The sequence below is a fragment of the Pristiophorus japonicus genome, chromosome 20, assembly GCF_044704955.1.
Source record: "Pristiophorus japonicus isolate sPriJap1 chromosome 20, sPriJap1.hap1, whole genome shotgun sequence".
NCBI lineage: Eukaryota > Metazoa > Chordata > Chondrichthyes > Pristiophoridae > Pristiophorus > Pristiophorus japonicus.
The window spans coordinates 18,653,934-18,674,656 of NC_091996.1; the positions used below are offsets into that span (position 1 = coordinate 18,653,934).

General features: G+C 42.6%; 1 protein-coding gene across 1 annotated transcript in view; it reads right to left on the reverse strand.

The window, feature by feature from the left end:
* Positions 1 to 1,862: 1,862 nt before the first annotated feature.
* med27 (mediator complex subunit 27) overlaps positions 1,863 to 20,723 on the reverse strand; it is a 343,086-nt gene continuing 324,225 nt past the window's right edge. The window contains exons 7-8 of the mRNA XM_070863373.1: positions 9,743 to 9,820; positions 1,863 to 3,431 (exon numbers count right to left, since the gene is read on the reverse strand). Of these exons, the coding sequence (XP_070719474.1) occupies positions 3,297 to 3,431; positions 9,743 to 9,820 (213 nt within the window). The 3' untranslated portion in view covers positions 1,863 to 3,296. The remainder of the gene's footprint in view (positions 3,432 to 9,742; positions 9,821 to 20,723) is intronic.

Sequence of the window (20,723 nt, forward strand, 5' to 3'; positions counted from 1 at the left end):
AATTTGCAGAAAGCACCTGGACCAAACGAGACAGCAGTTCACAGACTGCCCTGAACAACCCACAGCAGACACCACCTTTTTCGAGCCCACAACACACACCAAAAGGATCAACGAGACCACCCCGGACCAGGAAATCGAACCCATCACGCCCAACAGCCCAGCAAGGCGAGGCTCACCCAGCAGCCCTGCAGGGCCAACAACACGCCAGCCCGGCGAGGGCACAGCCAACACACCAGAACAGACATTTGTAGCAAGGCGGTCCACCAGGGAAAGAAAGGCTTCTGACTGCCTCACCTTGTAAATAGTTTTCACTTTGACTTTGGTGGGGGCGGGGTGGGGGAGTGATGTTGTGTATCTGTAAAGCATGCACTCCCATGTTCCGCCACCAGGGAGTGCATCCCCTGAAGTTGTATGTGTAAGGAGGATGCTGGGATCCCTTGGGAGCACTGTATATAAGCCGGCCTCCTAGGGCCTGTTCCTCACTCTCTAGTGTCTTAATAAAGACTGAGGTCACTGTTACTTTAACCTCCCTGTGTGCAGTCTCATCTGTGTCGGAACACAATAGATTATCAGTACTTTCTTTTCACATTTTCTCGTACTCGCCTCTTTGTATCCTCCTTCAACTACTGTTGACTCTCCCACAGCCACTATTAAACCTTTTCAAATCATACAGGCGGATATTGATTTTTTTTTTTTCCTCCTTACACATACAACTCCACCCAGTGACCTACAAAGTACTAACACCACAGTAGCCAGACAGTGGGAGATAGGTTAAAGTGACTTGCAGTCTTAAACCTGCAACTTTCTCGTTGTGTGGAAAGCACATTCCCTCTTCTGTCAAGAAGAGGTCGATAAAATTATTTGATTTCAACACCCTTCGCCCTCCCCCTAGAAAAGGTATTTCACAAGTGTCGGTCAGTTACTGATGTCCTTTCACAAATGTGAAACGACTAAGTCACAACTGCAACAAGTTTAGAGAAATTTGAACTCTTCAGCTTTGAAAAGAGGGAACTGAGTGGGGGCTCTCTAGAGATATATATTGCTGTGTGGAAGAGAGAACTTTAATCCTGATGATCTCAAGTTAAACCACAACTGTTGGACAATGCACAAATGGTAAAATAGCAAGTTCAGTGCTAAAGTCAGGAAGCACTCCTTCACAAAGAGTGATTAATAGGCAAAATTGACTTCTGGGTAGGGCAGTCGAAGCGAAAACGCTATCATTGTTCAAGAGGCAGTTAACTGTCTCAAGGGAATCAAGGGTTTCTATGGAAGGATGAGTTTGATGATCTGAATGGCCTCTATATTCTGTACTTAGCTTTGTGAAGCAAGAGAGATATTTTGATCAAGTGGATCCATATTTGGCAGCCAGCACGATTATTAAATATTCCATTTACTCAATAGGATAGAATGATGCCTGAAAACATCGGCAGCCTTGTCCAACTATCAGGTGATAATTCACACGTGTATAGTTTTTATACATCAGCAACAGGAAATTAAAGTCATTTCAACTGCATGTCTGATTTGGAAATAATTCTTCTTCAAAAAAGTTCCATATATAGTTGGCGCACAACCTCCTTCAGCCAGGACAAGACAACATGGGACACCAACGTTTCCATAATTAAAGATTCTATTCCACAATTGGTCATTATGTGTAGAAAAGGACTGGATAGAGAGTCTGATTAAGCCAATAACCCCCTTTGTGGGATGGAATATATTACTGTTACGTGGGGCTAAACTGCCTGGCTGCGAACATGTAAAAGTCACCCAAGTGACACAAGTGTTGAGCCAAGTGCTTGATCGTTAAAGTAGATGACTATCAGTTGATTTAATTTTACTATTTAAAAAAAAATTCCACTGTAGGCATACAAAACTGACAAAGCGATTTGCAATGATGTGGGAGTGCTGAAAACCAAGTTCACATTCAAGCAAACATGAAATACAACTTGATTATAACAGGATGAGAAATGTAACAAGTCTGCCTGCTAGAAGGACAGTAAACCATTAAAATAACATTTCACTTCAAGACGGTGCTGAATCATGAAGCACTGCCATGTCATCCCACGTCATTTTCAAGTGACAGAAACACTTGAGTGGTCACAATGGTCCATTAGAAGAAGCAAGAGTTTGTGGATTAAAAATTAAAGTATAAATGTAATCCTCGCTTTTTGATTCAAAGAACTGGCTGAACCCGAGGAATTGCGTGCAAACCTATTTTGCAGCCCTTCCCTGGACAACATCTCTATTTTCAACCTTAGAAGACTCTTCTGTGAGAGGAGATGGACCAAATCACAATATGATGCTTTATCATGATCCCATAATTTAGCCTGGTCTCAGATTGCTGTCTCTAAAAAAAAAAAAGAGGTGAAGATTGGTAATACACCATTCAGAGAACTCTGGGGCCAGTCCGGAACTCTATGCCAAAGTATAGTAATGCCCCCATGGCTGGAAGATACTCCCCCCTCCCTCATAAGCTGTCTGCAGATCAAATAGAAAAAAAAAATCATTCAGTAACATTAATTTCCCCGGACGTCAAAATTCCAGCTCAATATGTGAGTGCCCTGCTATTGAAGCATCCTTCCTTCCCTCCCTCAGATGGTCGGGAAGGTGACGTGTGAATGTCAGTTAAGGATGAGATCGGAATTTGGGTTTTGTAGTTGGGAATGTAATCTTTTATTGCTGTAGTTACCAGGCCTGACAAATGACTTTAAACTATTTAATAAAATAACCAGTCAGTGGGATGAAAATACTGCAAAAGTTTATAGCGAGGTGATGAATGGAACAAGAAATTATGCAAATATTTGTGACAAATAAAAATATAAAGAAAAAAATGACAGTTGCTATAAAGCACAAATGGGAGAGCTGAGTGAATTTCTGATCTGATCAATGTTTGCACTGAGACAGCCAAGAGTGGTACTGGTGAGATGGCTTGACCCTCTCAGTCAAGGAACATGGTGTGAATGTGGGAGAATAAAAAAAGAAAATCCATACCAAAAATAAAGTTTTCATGTACACATGTAAATTATGCCTTTAAATTTAATTTGTCCCTTAAAAAAAAAAGCATATTAAATCTGAATGATTTTCTTATCCTTCCTGAAGGCATCATTACTTTAACCCCTTTGAGGTATTTTACTAAAAATAATTTTGTCTGAAAATAAAGGGGTTGGAAGATAATTTTCCCTGCAGGAAATAGTTCAAATCCTTAAATCGGACACGTCAAACCAAAGTCTGCCGAACTCGGTGATGTACGCATCACCGTATCCTGATGTGATCTTCAGTCATAGGCAGTGAGCTGGATGTTACTGTCTGCAAGTGTCATGAAAAGCCTCGAGTGTGCGGAAGTCTCTCCACGTGGGAGGCAGTCCATCCTGAAGAAATTTTCCACAGCGCTGGCACGTAGCCTGGAATAATTTAATGTAGCTTCGCAACCATGTCTGGAGGGGTAAAAAAAACAAGAGAAACAGAAGATGAGCATTTTTCACTGCCGTTTCCTTTTCTAATATTAACGTTGATAAATATTTTTACTTTTCCTTCAAAAGGAAGGTTGCAGTTCAACTAAAGGCTCTCAGCAGTTTTAAAACATGTATAACACCTTGTGCACAATTACGTTTCACTCGATTCTTTTATAGCTCTCCACTTGTGAGATGTAAAGTTTAAAAATAAACTAGAAATTCTGAAGTTAAAAACAGGAGTCCCTCTATTTTTGCCACCATTCAGCGCTGGTTTTTTTGGCGTCCGCTGTTTTTTTTTGGAGCAAACTAAAATCTGCAAGTTTCGCCAAAGTTTCTGCGCCATCTAACGACCGATTTTTTTAGTTCCCGATTTTTTGACGTCACTGGGGGCGGAACTTGCCGCTGCGCCATTTTTGGCCATTTAAGCGAGTTTTGTCCACTACCATTTTTTAAGAAACGCACAGCGCACCGTTCTGAAAAACCTTACGGTAACCTTAAGAAAATTGGCGCAGAGAAGACACCATTGTTTTAGCGGAGTCGTTAGGTTTTGGAGGGAGGGAAGAAGACATTACTTTCATAGACAACTGCATGATACATGTTTCTTTTTGCAGAGGGAAGAGAGAAACTAGATTTATTCCAGTTGTAAATGGAAATTGTGACTTGAAGTTCCACCCCACCACCGAACCCTCTGCTCACCGGGCTCGAGGCACACAGGGTCGGAGCGCCAGCCGGCAGGATCGCTCCCTCAGCCGGACACAGGAGTTCGGCGCTCGGCTTCAAAAGAAGCCCGGGATAGGAGCAGCACTGGCACTGGGGGGACCATTCGGCCCGGGATAGTGTGGCACCTCCTCATGTGAAGAGGCTTGGGGCAAAAACAGAAAGGTGCTTGTGCAAGTTGCTGCTGTTATTTATACAATGAGCTGCCCAGAGGCAGTCGAGGCCGATGGAAAGCACATCCTTCAAATGAAACAGAGCTCAGTTGATACAACTAATAGCAGTTGTGCCTGTTTATTCTTGCTGTAATGGAACAGCCCCAGCACTCGGGGGCAGGGGGGCCTTTCGGCCCGGGATAGGATTGCTTAATTGCTTAAGACAATTGCTTATGTCTTGTGTATGTTTCACTTTCCAGCCTCAGCCCTTCACAGTGTGTTCCTCGTTACCCTGGCAACCTCAGTTTTTTGGCGCAGAGCCCCATAGAGCTTAAGGACAATCTGTGCCTCGCCAAACTCAAAATTTATTACGGCAAAACTTGCAACTTTTTTGGGGCACAGTTTAAAAAAAAATCAGACGTACCTCTAGAACTGCGCCCAAAATCAGCAATGTGGAAAATTGTCCCTTATATATTTTTAAAACTTAATAAAATCAAAATCATAAAAGAAACGACAATATTTCAGAGCACCTTGAATAGTTATATATTTTTAAATTTGTTCCGGGGTGTGGGCGTCGCTGGCAAGGCCAGCATTTATTGTCCATCTCCAACTGCCCTCGAGAAGGTGGTGGTGAGCCACCGGTTTGAACCGTTGCAGTCCTCATGGCGAAGGAACTCCCACAGTGCTCCAGGATGGTGTGCAACTTGGAGGGGAACTTGCAGGTGATGGTGTTCCATGGGTCTGCTGCCCTTGTCCTTCTAGGTGGTAGAGGCCACGGGTTTGGGAGATGCTGCCGAAGAAGCCTTGGCGAGTTTCTGCAGTGCATCTTGTAGATGATACACACTGCAGACATGATGCACCAGTGGTGGAGGGAGTGAATGTTGAAGGTGGTGGATGGGGTGCCAATCAAACGGGCTGCTTTGTCCTGGATGGTGTCGAGCTTCTAGAGTGTTGTTGGAGCTGCGCTCATCCAGGCAAGTGGAGAGTATTCCATCACACTCCTGACTTGTGCCTTGTAGATGGTGGAAAGGCTTTGGGGAGTCAAGAGGTGAGACACTCACAATTCCTGCTCTTGTTGCCACAGTATTTATGTGGCTGGTCCAGTTAAGTTTCTGGTCAATGGTGACCCCCAGGATGTTGATAGTGGGGGATTCGGCGATGGTGATGCTGTTGAATATCATGGGGAGGTGGGTTAGACTCTCACTTGTTGGAGACAGTCATTGCCTGGCACTTGTATGGCGCGAATGTAACTTGCTAGTTATCAGCCCAAGCCTGAATGTCGTCCAGGTCTTGCTGCATGCGGGTATGGACTGCTTCATTTTCTTGCGAATGGAACTAAACACTGCAATTATAAGCAAACAATCCCCACTTCTGAACTTATGATGGAGGGAAGGTCATTGATGAAGTGGCTGAAGATGGTTGGGCCTAGGACACTGCCCTGAGAAACTCCTGGAGCGATGTCCTGGGGCTGGGATGATTGACCTCCAACAACCACAACCATCTTCCTTTGTGCTACATATGACTCCAGTCAATGGAGAGTTTCCCCCCTGATTCCCAATGATTTCAATTTTACTCAGGCTCCTTTTTTGCCACACTTGGTCAAATGCTGCCCTGATGTTAAGGGCAGTCACTCTCACCTCACCTCTGGAATTCAGCTCTTCTGTAACGGCTGTAATGAGGTCTGGAGCTGAGTGGTTCTGGCAGAACTCAAACTGAGCATTGGTGAGCAGGTTATTGGTGAGTAAATGCTGGTTGATAGCACTGTCGATGACACCTTCCATCACTTTGTTGATGATTGAGAGTAGACTGATGGGATGGTAATTGGCCAGATTGGATTTGTCCTGCTTTTGGCAATGAAAGACAAAGCTGAAAACTCCAGTACTTGAACCTTAAAAAGCTTTTTATTACCTGTTCAAAAGGTAAAGAAAAAGGCATCCGCCACACTGAATTAGATGTGCGAAGAAAGTAGTTTAAATATGACGTGTAGGAAAACACTCACATGAGGATTGTGAATTGTATCACAGCTTCCTCCAGAAGCCTGGGGAAGTTTCTCCAGCTAGTAGCTATATAGATGAGGAAGGCAATTTTAACTGGGGTGGACATTAGGGTGCAGCACCCTTGGTTTATCAGAAAATCAGCCTGATCGCTGCCTAGAAACCCCTCTTGGAAATGCAGACATATGGATTTTGGGTGAGGACTGGTTTAGACTCTTCTCCCCAGTCCAACACATCCTGCTGATGCTCACCGTCAGAATGGCCACTTGCTACTAGGTGATAATGGAACCACACTCAAGATACCAATTCAGGAACTGTGTCTGATAACAGGAAATCAGTTATTTAATTAGTGTAAATGGATAGCTGAACAGTGTCATTGTGCTGTTCCATCACTTGCCTCATCGATTAGCAGAGAGGATTAGCACAGACAGTGGACAATGTACTCCTCACTTGTATAACTCCTGCTTCACAAATCAGAATACAGCAGTCACACAGGTTGCAGGACTGACTGGAACCACTTGGACTTTTACTACTGTCTAGCTCACATCCCACCATGCATTGTAAATAGTCAAATGAAAAGTCAGAAGGGATTTTTGACCTGTACCAGATCATAGAAATCTACTAGCACTTCTGTCATGTATGTACTTTTGGCATCACTAGCCACTAGATGGCATCACTGTTGGAGGCCATTGGGCTGCACGCATGTGTGCGCAGCCCAAGTATAAAAGGCCAGCCATTTTGTATATTAGTCACTTTGGGCCTTAATAAAGCATACCTCTTGGAGTTAAACAGTACTCAGTCTAACAGTTATTGCATATACAACAACATCTAAGAATATTGTGCTTTCAAAGGAACTGCCTTATTATGATTGCACACAAAAGTAATGGGAATACGAGGAGGATTTATCTTTAATCAAAGGAGCGATTTACAAATAACTAACTTTTTTTTTGTTGAAATCTGATAGCATGTACATGTCCTACGAATCACCTTGCTCGTTGTATAGCTTTCATTCATTTACCAGGGAAAACTATTTTAGTAAAATGTTAAGATGCAGCGTTTTCTCCGGAAAATAAAGAAGAAAACACATCAAGCTAGTTCCAAGAGGGTACATGTCCACAGTACAAAAGTGCCGTCAAAATTAGGACTGACAGGTTAGAACGAGTGGAGGGTAAGTCAAACACAATACCATGTTTATGCTCGGAGTGTTGGTGGCTTCTGTCCTTTGGGATTCAAATTCACTATTGAGGCACTGACCTGGAAAGTCTGGGTACTGTATTGGACTGGTCACTGACCGATGGCAATATTGGTGAAAAGTAGAAAAGTCTGGCATTGCTCCATGTCTCATATTAGCGAGAACACAATTACAACAAAGCTGGCACAGCTAAAATATACAAATCCTACTCAGATTCAAACTTCAGGACTGTTTATTGCTTATAAAGCTATCTTTAATTAATTGTTTTATCTGTGGGACTCCAGCCACAGCACTTACAATCTAGAAGCACTCATTAATAACTTGCATATCCTTCTGAAGCAAGATGTTAGTGAAAAGTTAAGTTTCAGTAAAGCCCTTAGGGATCCCATTGGTGAATGAGAGCTCTTTCCAAAGACCTGAACTACTGTGTTTTAATCTCACTGATCAGATTATTATTAAATATGATACCACTGAAATGAAAACAGCATGAAACAAATTACCTTTTCTTTTAAGATAACTCAAAATTAAACCCAGCATTAACCCTCAGTCACTGGTACTGTAACACAGTCTCATCAAAGTAAAAAAACAGGAATGCAAGCGTAATTAGTCTGTCTCTCCTCTCCTCTCCTCTCCTGCGCCCCCCACCCCGCACACACAATATTGCAAATTGGAAAATGCCCCATGGTCATAAAAACTCTTCAATTCTATTCTTTTAGAGCTCATTAAACTGGCTGGGAGAAGTTTCAGTTTTGTAAATCAGGGATAACATTTTAAAGTTTCTTCTCCCCCTGTCCCCCTAAATAAGATCACTCTTTTTATGCCTGCATTGAGCCACCAAGCAGGGCGGCACAGCAGGGTATATGGAAACTCCTCCACAGCTCCCTTTAGAGGAAGCAAGCTATTGAGGGGCAGAGTGGTCCAAAGAGGAGGAAAAACATATTTTAAAATCCAGGAAGTGTCGTGCGAGACTCGATCCTTCAGGAATCTTGGTCGGATCTGTCGTTGCAAAGATGGATGTGTGGCCTGGCAGGGTGGGTTCAGACAGGCATGTGGCCCAGCAAGAGCACCTTTAGATGATTTGAGAGTTGTTTGCCAGCAGAGGCTCTGCACAGTTGGAAGCAAGCAAGAAGTGACTGCTCTGATGAGAGATGATCAGTAGACCCAGAATATCTCAGCATTTCTTTCATTTGCAATGAGGTGACATGGATTTGATTCAAACTGGAAATGATTCTTTGATCCAAGTAGCTTATAAATTCAGATAATGAAAGGGTCCCTGGTTAAAACAGAACCTTTAGAATTTCTCAGTCCTGAGTACATTCTTTGCATTTCATTCCTCCAAGTTATTTTGACTCAGAACATTTGACTCTTGCAACCAAATGATCATTTATATATTTTTCTCTGGAATCAAATCATTCAGTACTAACATGTCAGATATTCCAGAGCGTATCAGCAATTAGAGAAACATTTTTTGCCACTAGCTCAAAAATGCAGATGCACTGATGGTAGTGATCATAGGGAAGACTTAATGACTGGATAGCTCTTTGTTGGTCAGTGCGGACACAATGTGCCGAAATGGCCTCCTTCCGTGCTATAAATTTCTATAATTTTTCTCTCCCATGAACTACTCAACTGGGATATCAAACGTCAACAGTTGCCGTGAAGAGCAGTAGGCACCGATAGTGTTCAGAATTAGCTCAAAGTAGTTAAGACATCAGCTTTTATACAATAAACAATTAAAATGAATTAGTATTTAGAGTTTTCTACAGGATCCTCTTATAACCACCATTTTCTTTCATTAGCTCTCGAAGCTGCTCAGCACCATATGTATCTCTTGTATTGTAAGGTGGTTTTGACAGATGATTCTCTAGAAACACTGTCAAGGCCACTATATCATTTGCTAGTAATACATACAATTTGAGTGGGAGTATGAGAGAAAGAAGTCTGGTAATGTTGATCTTTGTCCTCTCCCATGGCACTTTAGTGTGATTATCTAGCAATTTACAAGGGAGCTGACTGACAAAACCTGCACTCACTTGGGACGTGAACACTACCTGCTAGCTGAAGTCAAGCATTTGTCTGCAAGGGGAAGGGGGCGGGATACAAAACTTCCCACAATGGGACCTATTATACGTGCAAAATTTAAATATTTGCTGTTTGTCACCTAGCTAGGGGATTCACTTTAAAGTGTAAATGGCAGGTTGGAGATTTCTCACTCATTTCCAATTGTACATCGCTCACCATGAAAGACCTGACAACCACGTCTGGCATCTGAGGCAGCTGGTAATGCAGCAGGGCTGTAGTGGCATGATCAGTCACCTGAGAGAGAGAGAGAGAAAAATCAGCAGTGAGAGATAGAATACATGGCTGGTAAGGAACCCGTGGATGAGGATATAAAACAACATGTACGTGAAGCTCGGCACGCCACAAGATTCTAAACAGAGAAGTTTGTACCGATATTCAAGGTCGACCAAATACAAAACAGTTTTAACCCTTTAACAGTTGAATTTCCTGGAAAAATAACTTCATTTTTACTTTGCTGCTGGATTTCCGATTTCTTCATTCATTTTAATTGGGAATGCATATATTGGCAAAATTCCTTAAAAAAAATTATTACATTCTCAAAAAGATGAACAAATCATTCTTCTAAACAAAACCAAAGCACAATACCAGCTTTTCCAATCTTTACTTTTCAGCCAGGTTATTTTATCAGTTTTTAACTGTAATTTTGTTATCTCAATCTCTGGCGTCTATTCTTCTTCAATCTTGTAAACAGTAGTGTTCTGGCTTCCCCGATTGTTCAGCTGATATCATTTGGGCAGGCAGTGGGGGCACTTCAAATGATCTCAGCCAGGGCTCCAGCTCTTGATCACTATATACCGACCCTCGCTGAAAGTATGCATTTGTGGACATCTGCTGTAAACCTCCATGGTTCTATTGGGCAAGAGTGGGGCATTGGGATTAGCTTTAGTTTGCTGTGTCAAAGATGCGGCGAATTGCCTCTTAATGGCTGACGTCATTACTATTATGTATTTCTTTGCGCAAGCACTTTACATATCAGAAGATAAGATATGCATTCCTCTCTCAACACTTCAAAGCCATCCTATTTATATTGGAAAGTCTATTGCTCCATGATACGAAGAAATTCAACTGTTAACCCCCAAGATATCCAACATATCTCATCAACCCTCTGATCAGATGAATACCCTGTAACCACTTCTAGTGCTATGACCAAAGTCAGGGGCTCTCTGCTGTCATCTAATATACAGACAATACTCACCGTTCAACCTCACACACGAGGTAGCAAAGTGTTGCCAACAACAAAGTCTGCACTTTCAGAACAGATGAGTGAGAAATATTGAGAATTACAGTATTGTTCTACATTACATGCAACTATTTAGGTAATAAAAACACATTATCAAATCAGTAAATAACTTTGAAAGATGCTGCCTTATTAATAATAGGACAAGGAAATAGATGAAATATAGTACAGTAATAGTTTCCTGTATGTTAAATAGTGAGATATGGGCATTGCATTGTGTAGTTCATTCAGCATTGAATATAGTGAAATACATAATAGTTAACAAAAATCTATTTTTTTATATAAATGATCAACCCTCAGCCTCTCAATGTAAGTTAACAGTAGAATGAATATAGTCAGTTGTGCATTGTGTAGAGGATAACTAGAAGTGGTTACAGGGTATTCATCTGATTAGAGGGTTGATGTTGGATATCTTGGGGGTTAATAGTTGAATTTCTTCATATCATGGAGCAATAGACTTTCCAATATAAATAGGATGGCTTTGAAGTGTTGAGAGGAATGCATATCTTATCTTCTGATATGTAAAGTGCTTGTGCAAAGAAATACATGATAGTAATGCCGTCAGCCATTAAAGTGATTAAAATGTAACTTTAGGGACTTGGGTAATAAACTTAGGTAGAGGAATCCATCAGCTATTATATGGAATGCTGTTTACATGAATAGACTGTCTTCAAAGGATTTGGGAAGAGACACATCATGGAGGTCTTATCTGTGACATGCATCTTTGATGTAGGCAAAATATGACGTAAAATGGAGCATGGTTTTTAACAGTTCTTCGGAGGGCTTGAAAAATAGAGAAACCAAAAAGCTGCTCTCTGTATACAGTTAGGCTGATCACAGTGCTGTACATCAATAAAGCCTGTTCCGTATTTATTACTTATAAAGTATCTCATGCTTACTCGAAATGTGTTGTTGTGAACCATAGAAGAAAGGAGGTTGATAGCTAACGTGGATGAGATAATGTGATTACTGGTTTGCAATCAGTCCCTAGGCACATTTAAAAAAAAAATAATTGGTAGAAATTCTTATTCTACGCTCAGTCCCTTTATGTCACAGGCACCATGATGGAAGTCAATGGTGAGTGTTTTCTGCAGTTGATACATAGAAAATAAGTGCAGGAGCAGGCCATTCGGCCCTTCGAGCCTGCACCACCATTCAACATAATCATGGCTGATCATGCAACTTCAGTACCCCACTCCTGCCTTTGCTCCATACACCCGATCCCTTTAGGCGTAACGGGCCACATCTAACTCCCTTTTGAATATCTCAATGAACTGGACTCAACAACTTTCTGTGGTAGAGAATGCCATAGGTTCACAATTCTCTGGGTGAAAAAGTTTCTCCTCATCTCGGTCCTATATGGCTTACCCCTTATCCTTAGACTGTGTTCCCTGGTTCTGGACTTCCCCAACATCGGGAACATTCCTCTGCATCTAACCGGTCCAGTCCCGTCAGAATTTTATGTGTTTCTATGAGATCCCCTCTCATTCTTCTAAATTCCAGTGAATATAAGCCTAGTCGATCCTGTCTTTCTTCATATGTCAGTCCTGCCATCCCAGGAATTAGTCTGGTGAACCTTCGCTGCACTCTCTCAATAGCAAGAATGTCCTTCCTCCGATTAGGAGACTAAAACTGCATACAATACTCAAAGTGTGGTCTCACCAAGGCCCTGTACAACTGCAGCAAGACCCCCCTGCTCCTATACTCAAATCCCCCTCGCTATGAAGGCCAACATGCCATTTGCTTTCTTCACTGCCTGCTGTACCTGCATGCCTACTTTCAATGATTGATGCACCATGTCACCCAGGTCTCGTTGCACCTCCCCTTTTCCTAATCTGTCACCATTCAGTTAATATTCGGAATTCGTAACGAATTCACTGAGTTGGACTGCAAGGAACCTACATTAGTCTTCACTAATCTTTTTTTCTTCACATATCTTCACAGAAGCTTTTGCAGTCAGTTTTTATGTTCCCTGCAAGCTTCCTCTCATACTCTATTTTCCCCCTCCTAAATTAAACCCTTAGTCCTCCTCTGCTGAATTCTAAATTTCTCCCAGTCCTCAGGCTTGCTGCTTTTTCTGGCCAATTTATATGCCTCTTCCTTGGATTTAACATTATCCAGACAACTTGGTGAACCTTCGCTGTACTCCCTCAATTAGCAAGAATGTCCTTCCTCAGATTAGGAGACCAAAACTGTACAAAATATTCAAGGTGTGGCCTCACCAAGGCCCTCATCCAGGGGTATTCAACATTCAGGAAGGATAGAATAAAAGGAAAAGGAGGTGGGGTAGCATTGCTGGTTAAAGAGATTAATGAATAGTTAGGAAGGACATTAGCTTGGATGATGTGGAATCTATATGGGTAGAGCTACAGAACACCAAAGGGCAAAAACCTTAGTGGGAGTTGTGTACAGACCTCCAAACAGTAGTAGTGATGTTGGGGAGGGCATCAAACAGGAAATTAGGGGTGCATGCAATAAAGGTGCAGCAGTTATAATGGGTGACTTTAATATGCACATAGATTGGGCTAGCCAAACTGGAAGCAATACAGTAGAGGAGGATTTCCTGGAGTGCATAAGGGATGGTTTTCTAGACCAATATGTCGAGGAACCAACTAGGGGGGAGGCCATCTTAGACTGGGTGTTGTGTAATGAGAGAGGATTAATTAGCAATCTCGTTGTGCGAGGCCCCTTGGGGAAGAGTGACCATAATATGGTGGAATTCTGCATTAGGATGGAGAATGAAACAGTTAATTCAGAGACCATGGTCCAGAACTTAAAGAAGGGTAACTTTGAAGGTATGAGGCGTAAATTGGCTAGGATAGATTGGCGAATGATACTGAAGGAATTGACTGTGGATGGGCAATGGCAGACATTTAGAGATCGCATGGATGAACAACAACAATTGTACATTCCTATCTGGCGTAAAAATAAAAAAGGGAAGGTGGCTCAACCGTGGCTATCAAGGAAAATCAGGGATAGTATTAAAGCCAAGGAAGTGGCATACAAATTGGCCAGAAACAGCAGCGAACCTGGGGACTGGGAGCAATTTAGAACTCAGCAGAGGAGGACAAAGGGTTTGATTAGGGCAGGGAAAATGGAGTACGAGAAGAAGCTTGCAGGGAACATTAAGACGGATTGCAAAAGTTTCTATAGATATGTAATGAGAAAAAGGTTAGTAAAGACAAACGTAGGTCCCCTGCAGTCAGAATCAGGGGAAGTCATAACGGGGAACAAAGAAATAGCAGACCAATTGAACAAGTACTTTGGTTCGGTATTCACTAAGGAGGACACAAACAACCTTCCGGATATAAAAGGGGTCAGAGGGTCTAGTAAGGAGGAGGAACTGAGGGAAATCGTTATTAGTCGGGAAATTGTGTTGGGGAAATTGATGGGATTGAAGGCCGATAAATCTCCAGGGCCTGATGGACTGCATCCCAGAGTACTTAAGGAGGTGGCCTTGGAAATAATGGATGCATTGACAGTCATTTTCCAACATTCCATTGACTCTGGATCAGTTCCTATCGAGTGGAGGGTAGCCAATGTAACCCCACTTTTTAAAAAAGGTGGGAGAGAGAAAACAAGGAATTATAGACCGGTCAGACTGACCTCAGTCGTGGGTAAAATGATGGAATCAATTATTAAGGATGTCATAGCAGCGCATTTGGAAAGAGGTGACGTGATAGGTCCAAGTCAGCATGGATTTGTGAAAGGGAAATCATGCTTGACAAATCTTCTGGAATTTTTTGAGGATGTTTCCAGTAGAGTGGACAAGGGAGAACCAGTTGATGTGGTATATTTGGACTTTCAGAAGACTTTCGACAAGGTCCCACACAAGAGATTAATGTGCAAAGTTAAAGCACATGGGATTGGGGGTAGTGTGCTGACATGGATTGAGAACTGGTTGTCAGACAGGAAGCAAAGAGTAGGAGTAAATGGGTACTTTTCAGAATGGCAGGCAGTGACTAGTGGGGTACCGCAGGGTTCTGTTCTGGGGCCTCAGCTGTTTACACTGTACATTAATGATTTAGACGAGGGGATTAAATGTAGTATCTTCAAATTTGCGGATGACACTAAGTTGGGTGGCAGTGTGAGCTGGAGGAGGATGCTATGAGGCTGCAGAGTGACTTGGATAGGTTAGGTGAGTGGGCAAATGCATGGCAGATGAAGTATAATGTGGATAAATGTGAGGTTATCCACTTTGGTGGTAAAAACAGAGAGACAGACTATTATCCGAATGGTGACAGATTAGGAAAAGGAGAGGTGCAACGAGACCTGGGTGTCATGGTACATCAGTCATTGAAGGTTGGCATGCAGGTAAAGCAGGCGGTTAAGAAAGCAAATGGCATGTTGGCCTTCATAGCGAGTGGATTTGAGTACAGGGGCAGGGAGGTGTTGCTGCAGTTGTACAGGGCCTTGGTGAGGCCACACCTGGAGTATTGTGTACAGTTTTGGTCTCCTAACTTGAGGAAGGACATTCTTGCTATTGAGGGAGTGCAGCGAAGGTTCACCAGACTGATTCCCGGGATGGTGGGACTGACCTATCAAGAAAGACTGGATCAACTGGGCTTGTATTCACTGGAGTTCAGAAGAATGAGAGGGGACCTCATAGAAACGTTTAACATTCTGACGGGTTCAGACAGGTTGGATGCAGGAAGAATGTTCCCAATGTTGGGAAAGTCCAGAACCAGGGGTCACAGTATAAGGATAAGGGGTAAGCCATTTAGGACCGAGATGTGGCGAAACTTCTTCACCCAGAGAGTGGTGAACCTGTGGAATGCTCGACCACAGAAAGTAGTTGAGGCCAATTCACTAAATATATTCAAAAAGGAGTTAGATGAAGTCCTTACTACTCGGGGGATCAAGGGGTATGGCGAGAAAGCAGGAATGGGGTACTGAAGTTGCATGTTCAGCCATGAACTCATTGAATGGCGGTGCAGGCTAGAAGGGCTGAATGGCCTACTCCTGCACCTATTTTCTATGTTTCTATGTTTCTAACTTGGCTGATATTAGGATTCAGTTGTGGTATTTTTGGTGTAGTTCTAGAAAGGAACTAATAGAAAAAAAAAGATTGTGCACGGACAGCCATGCATCATGTGAGGGTACTTATTAAAACGCTGTTTATTTGAACTACGATCCGTATAAGCCCGGTTACTTGAAGTGTGACGGGCAGCACATATTTCCTTATGCATATTTTTCATCCTTCACTCCATAAGTGAGAATCACGAAAGGAGTAGGTGCCACTAAATTTGCCTAAGTAGCAGCAAGACATCTACCGAGTTTAGGCCATTGCTGCTCCTACCTCTCCTTTTTCCCCTTGTCCCAAATTATAGCCGGGGTGAATTCTTTTTTGTGCTGATCAAGGTGAGGGATGTTATCGGTAAGGAAAATACATAAAACTGGCTATTCATCTACATTGGTGATTAAAAAAAAAAATCTACCTCCATGGATCTACTTTGGCCTTCCCCTCTCCTCAGTTAAGAAAATAAATAGTTAGTCGACTGCTGACACCACATGTGCTGGCATCAAATTGTCTACTACTTTGGATTTAACTATGGGGAAGATCAGTTTCCAAAAATGGTTATGAGTTTCATACAGTAAAAATATTTGTTGCAAAATCAGGTCACATTTTGATGTAGTCATGCACGGCATCAAAATCTGGTGCAAGCCTTTAAAGGGAAATGTATACAGAATTACAGATAATATTTAAACAGATCTTCTCAAAAGTTTGAAGTATTTAATGAAACACATTTTGAACATCCAGGTTCAGGATCAAACAGTTAAAATACAGAATAAAGCTGACTGTGCTGCCCACCCTCAGTCCCAACTCTACTGCACCACTAACACTTCCATTCTCACACCAGCCATTGTGCGACTAGCAGTGAAAATGACAAACAGCGGTGAATTAGAGGAAACTTTGCACCATCACCCCATTTACCTGGGATGGATTCTCATCCAGTTTCCAGAAGTGAATAGCTAGAATCTAACCCACTGGGCCATCTACTTTGTCGTGACATCTGAAGCACTGCTCAGACTGTGTGAAAGGCGACAGAAATATTCTGAAATGTGCCCATGTTCTGTTAAATCCAGTACACTGTGGTTTAGAGTCGAGACCTTTCAGTAGTCTGCTCAGCGACAAAAAATCTGCTAACAGTTGGAAAAGTTAGTTTTGATCCCAGCATGGGTATTGCCACAGAGAACGTTTGATTTTACTCTTTCAATTTCCACAATTTCTTTCATTTTGAAAATTCTTTGTAAATGCTCGTCTGACCCCAAGCTTGCAGACACGCGAAGCCTCATGAAAGGGCATTTGCCTAAAATGAGAAAATTGGACAGGTTCATGCGCATATGTTGCCTGCCTGTAATTTGCAATTAATGAGACTCTGCACAACAGATAAAAGCAGCTTTGGAGCGACTGGACAGAAGGGAATATATGACAAAAAGTAGAGAGCCGCATACCCTTAAAGCAGAACAAAGCGGCTTCTGAAGGATCAAAAATATGACTGAAAACGACAGGGAAGGGAATAATGCTTACTGTGCGACTATGCAGGAACCAAATATGAAGCTTGGGGATCGACTGAGAACAGAATTATTTTAACCGTAATGCATTTATGGAAACTAATTTATTTCCTGTTTGTGTTCATGAAAGGAGCTCTGGCTTACAGCCCTCATTTATGGAGGAGAATCCAAGCCAATTGCAGGAGGATGTCCTTGAGTGTCTCTTTCTCTCTCACTCACACATGCATGCACACCCAACTTGCATAGCACCAATGAAAAAATGCTTACAAAGCTAAACAAATAAACTTTATGGGCTAGGAATTCGATTCTCAGCGAAAACGGTATTTTTTCGCCAAAACCGTTCTTGCTTTGCTATCGCTATCAGGCCGGAAATTAAATCTTTAATTTACGCAGCGGTAAAAATCAGCGTCGCGCGAGGATTCGCGCCGCAAACCGTGATCCTCACCAACTTTAGTCACGAGACCGACACCGCTGCGAGTTGGGAGGGCGGAGTAACACCAAAAAATAAATTGGAAAAAAACAAAAAAAACAAAATTCACACAACATTTACAAGACACTTACCTATAGAATCGCCGAAAAAGAATTAAATAATAAAAACTAACATACCATTTTGCAGGTCTTCATACTTACCGCTGCTGGCAGGGCAGCTACTACAGGTTTTTCCGTGTCGTTATTTTAAGCGCAAAATATGGGAGCGGAGAGCGCCAAATTTTTGGCGAAAGCGCTATTTCGGGTCCTGCACGGCAGCGCTCCTCTCTCCAGCGGTACGTGGAAAGCGCCACCGCAAAACATCACCGAATTTCCCGTCGACCGGATTTTCGCCAAATATGGTGAAACATTGTCAAACACCCGATCGCAAAGTCGACGAATTTCTAGCCCTATGAATTCTTATGATCTTAAGTATCTATGAAACAAGTGGTTTTGTTTAGAGGGAAGGAGCGGGAGGAAAATGGGGAGAAGGTGGGAGAAAACCTTTGAACATATACTCAGTGATCTAGTTGGGGGTATACATTGTACGCCCACTTAATTTCAGCACACCAGTGTACGCTCATTTCTTAGCCACTGGAAATAGTGGTTTACACTTCTTCAGTCAGGATTGGAACCCTTTACTGCCACTGCTAATGGTTTGGGCTCATCTCCCTTCAGCAGTAATTTCAGTCCGGCTGCTCTTCTTCCCTCAGCATCACTTCCCAAGTCCCTCTCCTAATGGACGGGATTCCCGCCTCTGCACGCTGTAGATGGAACTCTTAGGAGAAGAGAAGTTCCTCATTCACAAGCAGTAGCAATCAGGTAGGAGTGTGAAGAATGGATGACAATGAAGGGGAAAGGGAAGAGAGGAAATAGATGGCAATGAAAAGGATAGGTGTAATGTATTTGCTTCATGGGTTCTTTGCTTAAGAATCCATAGCAACACATTGCTTTTAAGAACTAGTTGGTTTATTAACTGACTCGGGAGTCTTGTTAACATCACATGATTGGCTAAGCTACTCAATGCAACAGCTCTGCAAACCTGTGAGCATTGTGCATACATTACACTAGGGAAGGGACAGAAGCTGAGCACACCTGGGTGGGGGGGGGGGGGGGTCAGGGGAGTGAGGGGCGGACAAGGGAAGCTGGGAACTGTGCTTTGGATGTGTGGGAGGCAGAAGACTACCAAAGATTAACAAAGAGCTTCAATGGGGAACGAGAAGAGAACCAGCTTGAATTGTATAATGCGAGATGAGGGAGGGCAGAAAGAGTCAGTATGAGGCTATATTGGAGGCAAAAAAATGCTCCTTTTTACTGTCAATTAATTTTTGGCATTGGCATCTCCCTCTAGAAATGCACCAATTTTGTTCCTTCAACATTTGGATTTCCCTCCTCATGCTACCCATTTCCCTTTTCCTTCTCAATGATATTGGGTTGCATTTTCTGAGAGGATTAAAGGAGTAGAGGGTGTCTCTATGAAAGGTGAGGTACAATGTTGCTGTGAACTGGGTTGGCGAGGAGTTGAATTGGGAACTGTTGAGGAAATGATATTCTTGTTGGTCTGCTGAAAATCCAAATATCACTGTTTTCTTTAAATTAAAAAAAATCAATTGTGAAGTAAATAAATAAGCCAGAATGCATTGCCTTTAATGTAAAAAAAACATTCCCCCCCCCCCCCCCCCCCAGGCAAGCATGCCCCAGACCCTCTAAAAATTGAATCACCAATTTAGTGTCTTCAGCATCTGGATTTCCCCCTTCAATCTCTCCTAAGAAACTCCTTGTTTTCACTGTCACAGGATTATAATCAGGACTGTTTGCGAGTTGTTAGTCTTTTGGAACAGTGTCACATGTTTTGAAGCTGATGGTCAGCTTTTCCTAGATTCCTACATTGACACATGTGCTCTTGGGGTTACTGCCTTTGGAACTGGGAAGAGAGAAATGGAAAAGGTCTGATCCAATACAACAGCATCACAGGCCATTCAGTTGTCAGTGCTGCACAAGAGTCGGTCCTGTAGGCTTTAATACAGTTCGGTTCAGTTCATTTCACAACAAGCAAGTTTTTTTCTAAGTGGTGAAGCATTTGGTGCATTTTGCTGCATTCTTACTTGTAGAATCTGAATTTCACAGCGCAAGCATGGGGAACATGGAGATGGCAGAAACTCTGAACAAATATTTTGTATCACTCTTTATGGTAGAGGACTCTAACAATATTCCAACAGTGGATAGTCAAGGGGCTATGTGGGGGGGGGGAGGAACTTAACATAATCACAATCACTAAGAAGGTGGTACTCAGTAAGAAATGGGACTAATAGAACATAGAACATAGAAAATAGGTGCAGGGGTAGGCCATTCGGCCCTTCGAGTCTGCACCGCCATTCAATAAGATTATGGCTGATCATTCCCTCAGTACCCCTTTCCTGCTTTCTCTCCATACCTCTTGATCCCCTGAGCCGCAAGGGCCATATCTAACTCCCTCTTGAATATATCCAATGAACTGGCATCAACAACTCTCTGTGGCAGGGAATTCCACAGGTTAACAACTCTCTGAGTGAAGAAGTTTCTCCTCATCTCAGTCTTAAATGACCTACCCCCTATCCTAAGACTGTGTCCCCTGGTTCTGGACTTCCCCAACATCGGGAACATTCTTCCCGCATCTAACTTGTCCAGTCCCGTCAGAATCTTATATGTTTCTATGAGATCCCCTCTCATCCTTCTAAACTCCAGTATATAAATTCCCAGTTGATCCAGTCTCTTCTCATATGTCAGTCCAGCCATCCCGGGAATCAGTCTGGTGCAGATTCAATAGTAACTTTCAAAAGGGAATTGGATATATACTTGAAATGGAAAAAATTGCAAGGCTATGGGGGGAAAGGGCAGGGTCGTGGGACTAATTTGGACAGATCTTTCAAAGAGCCG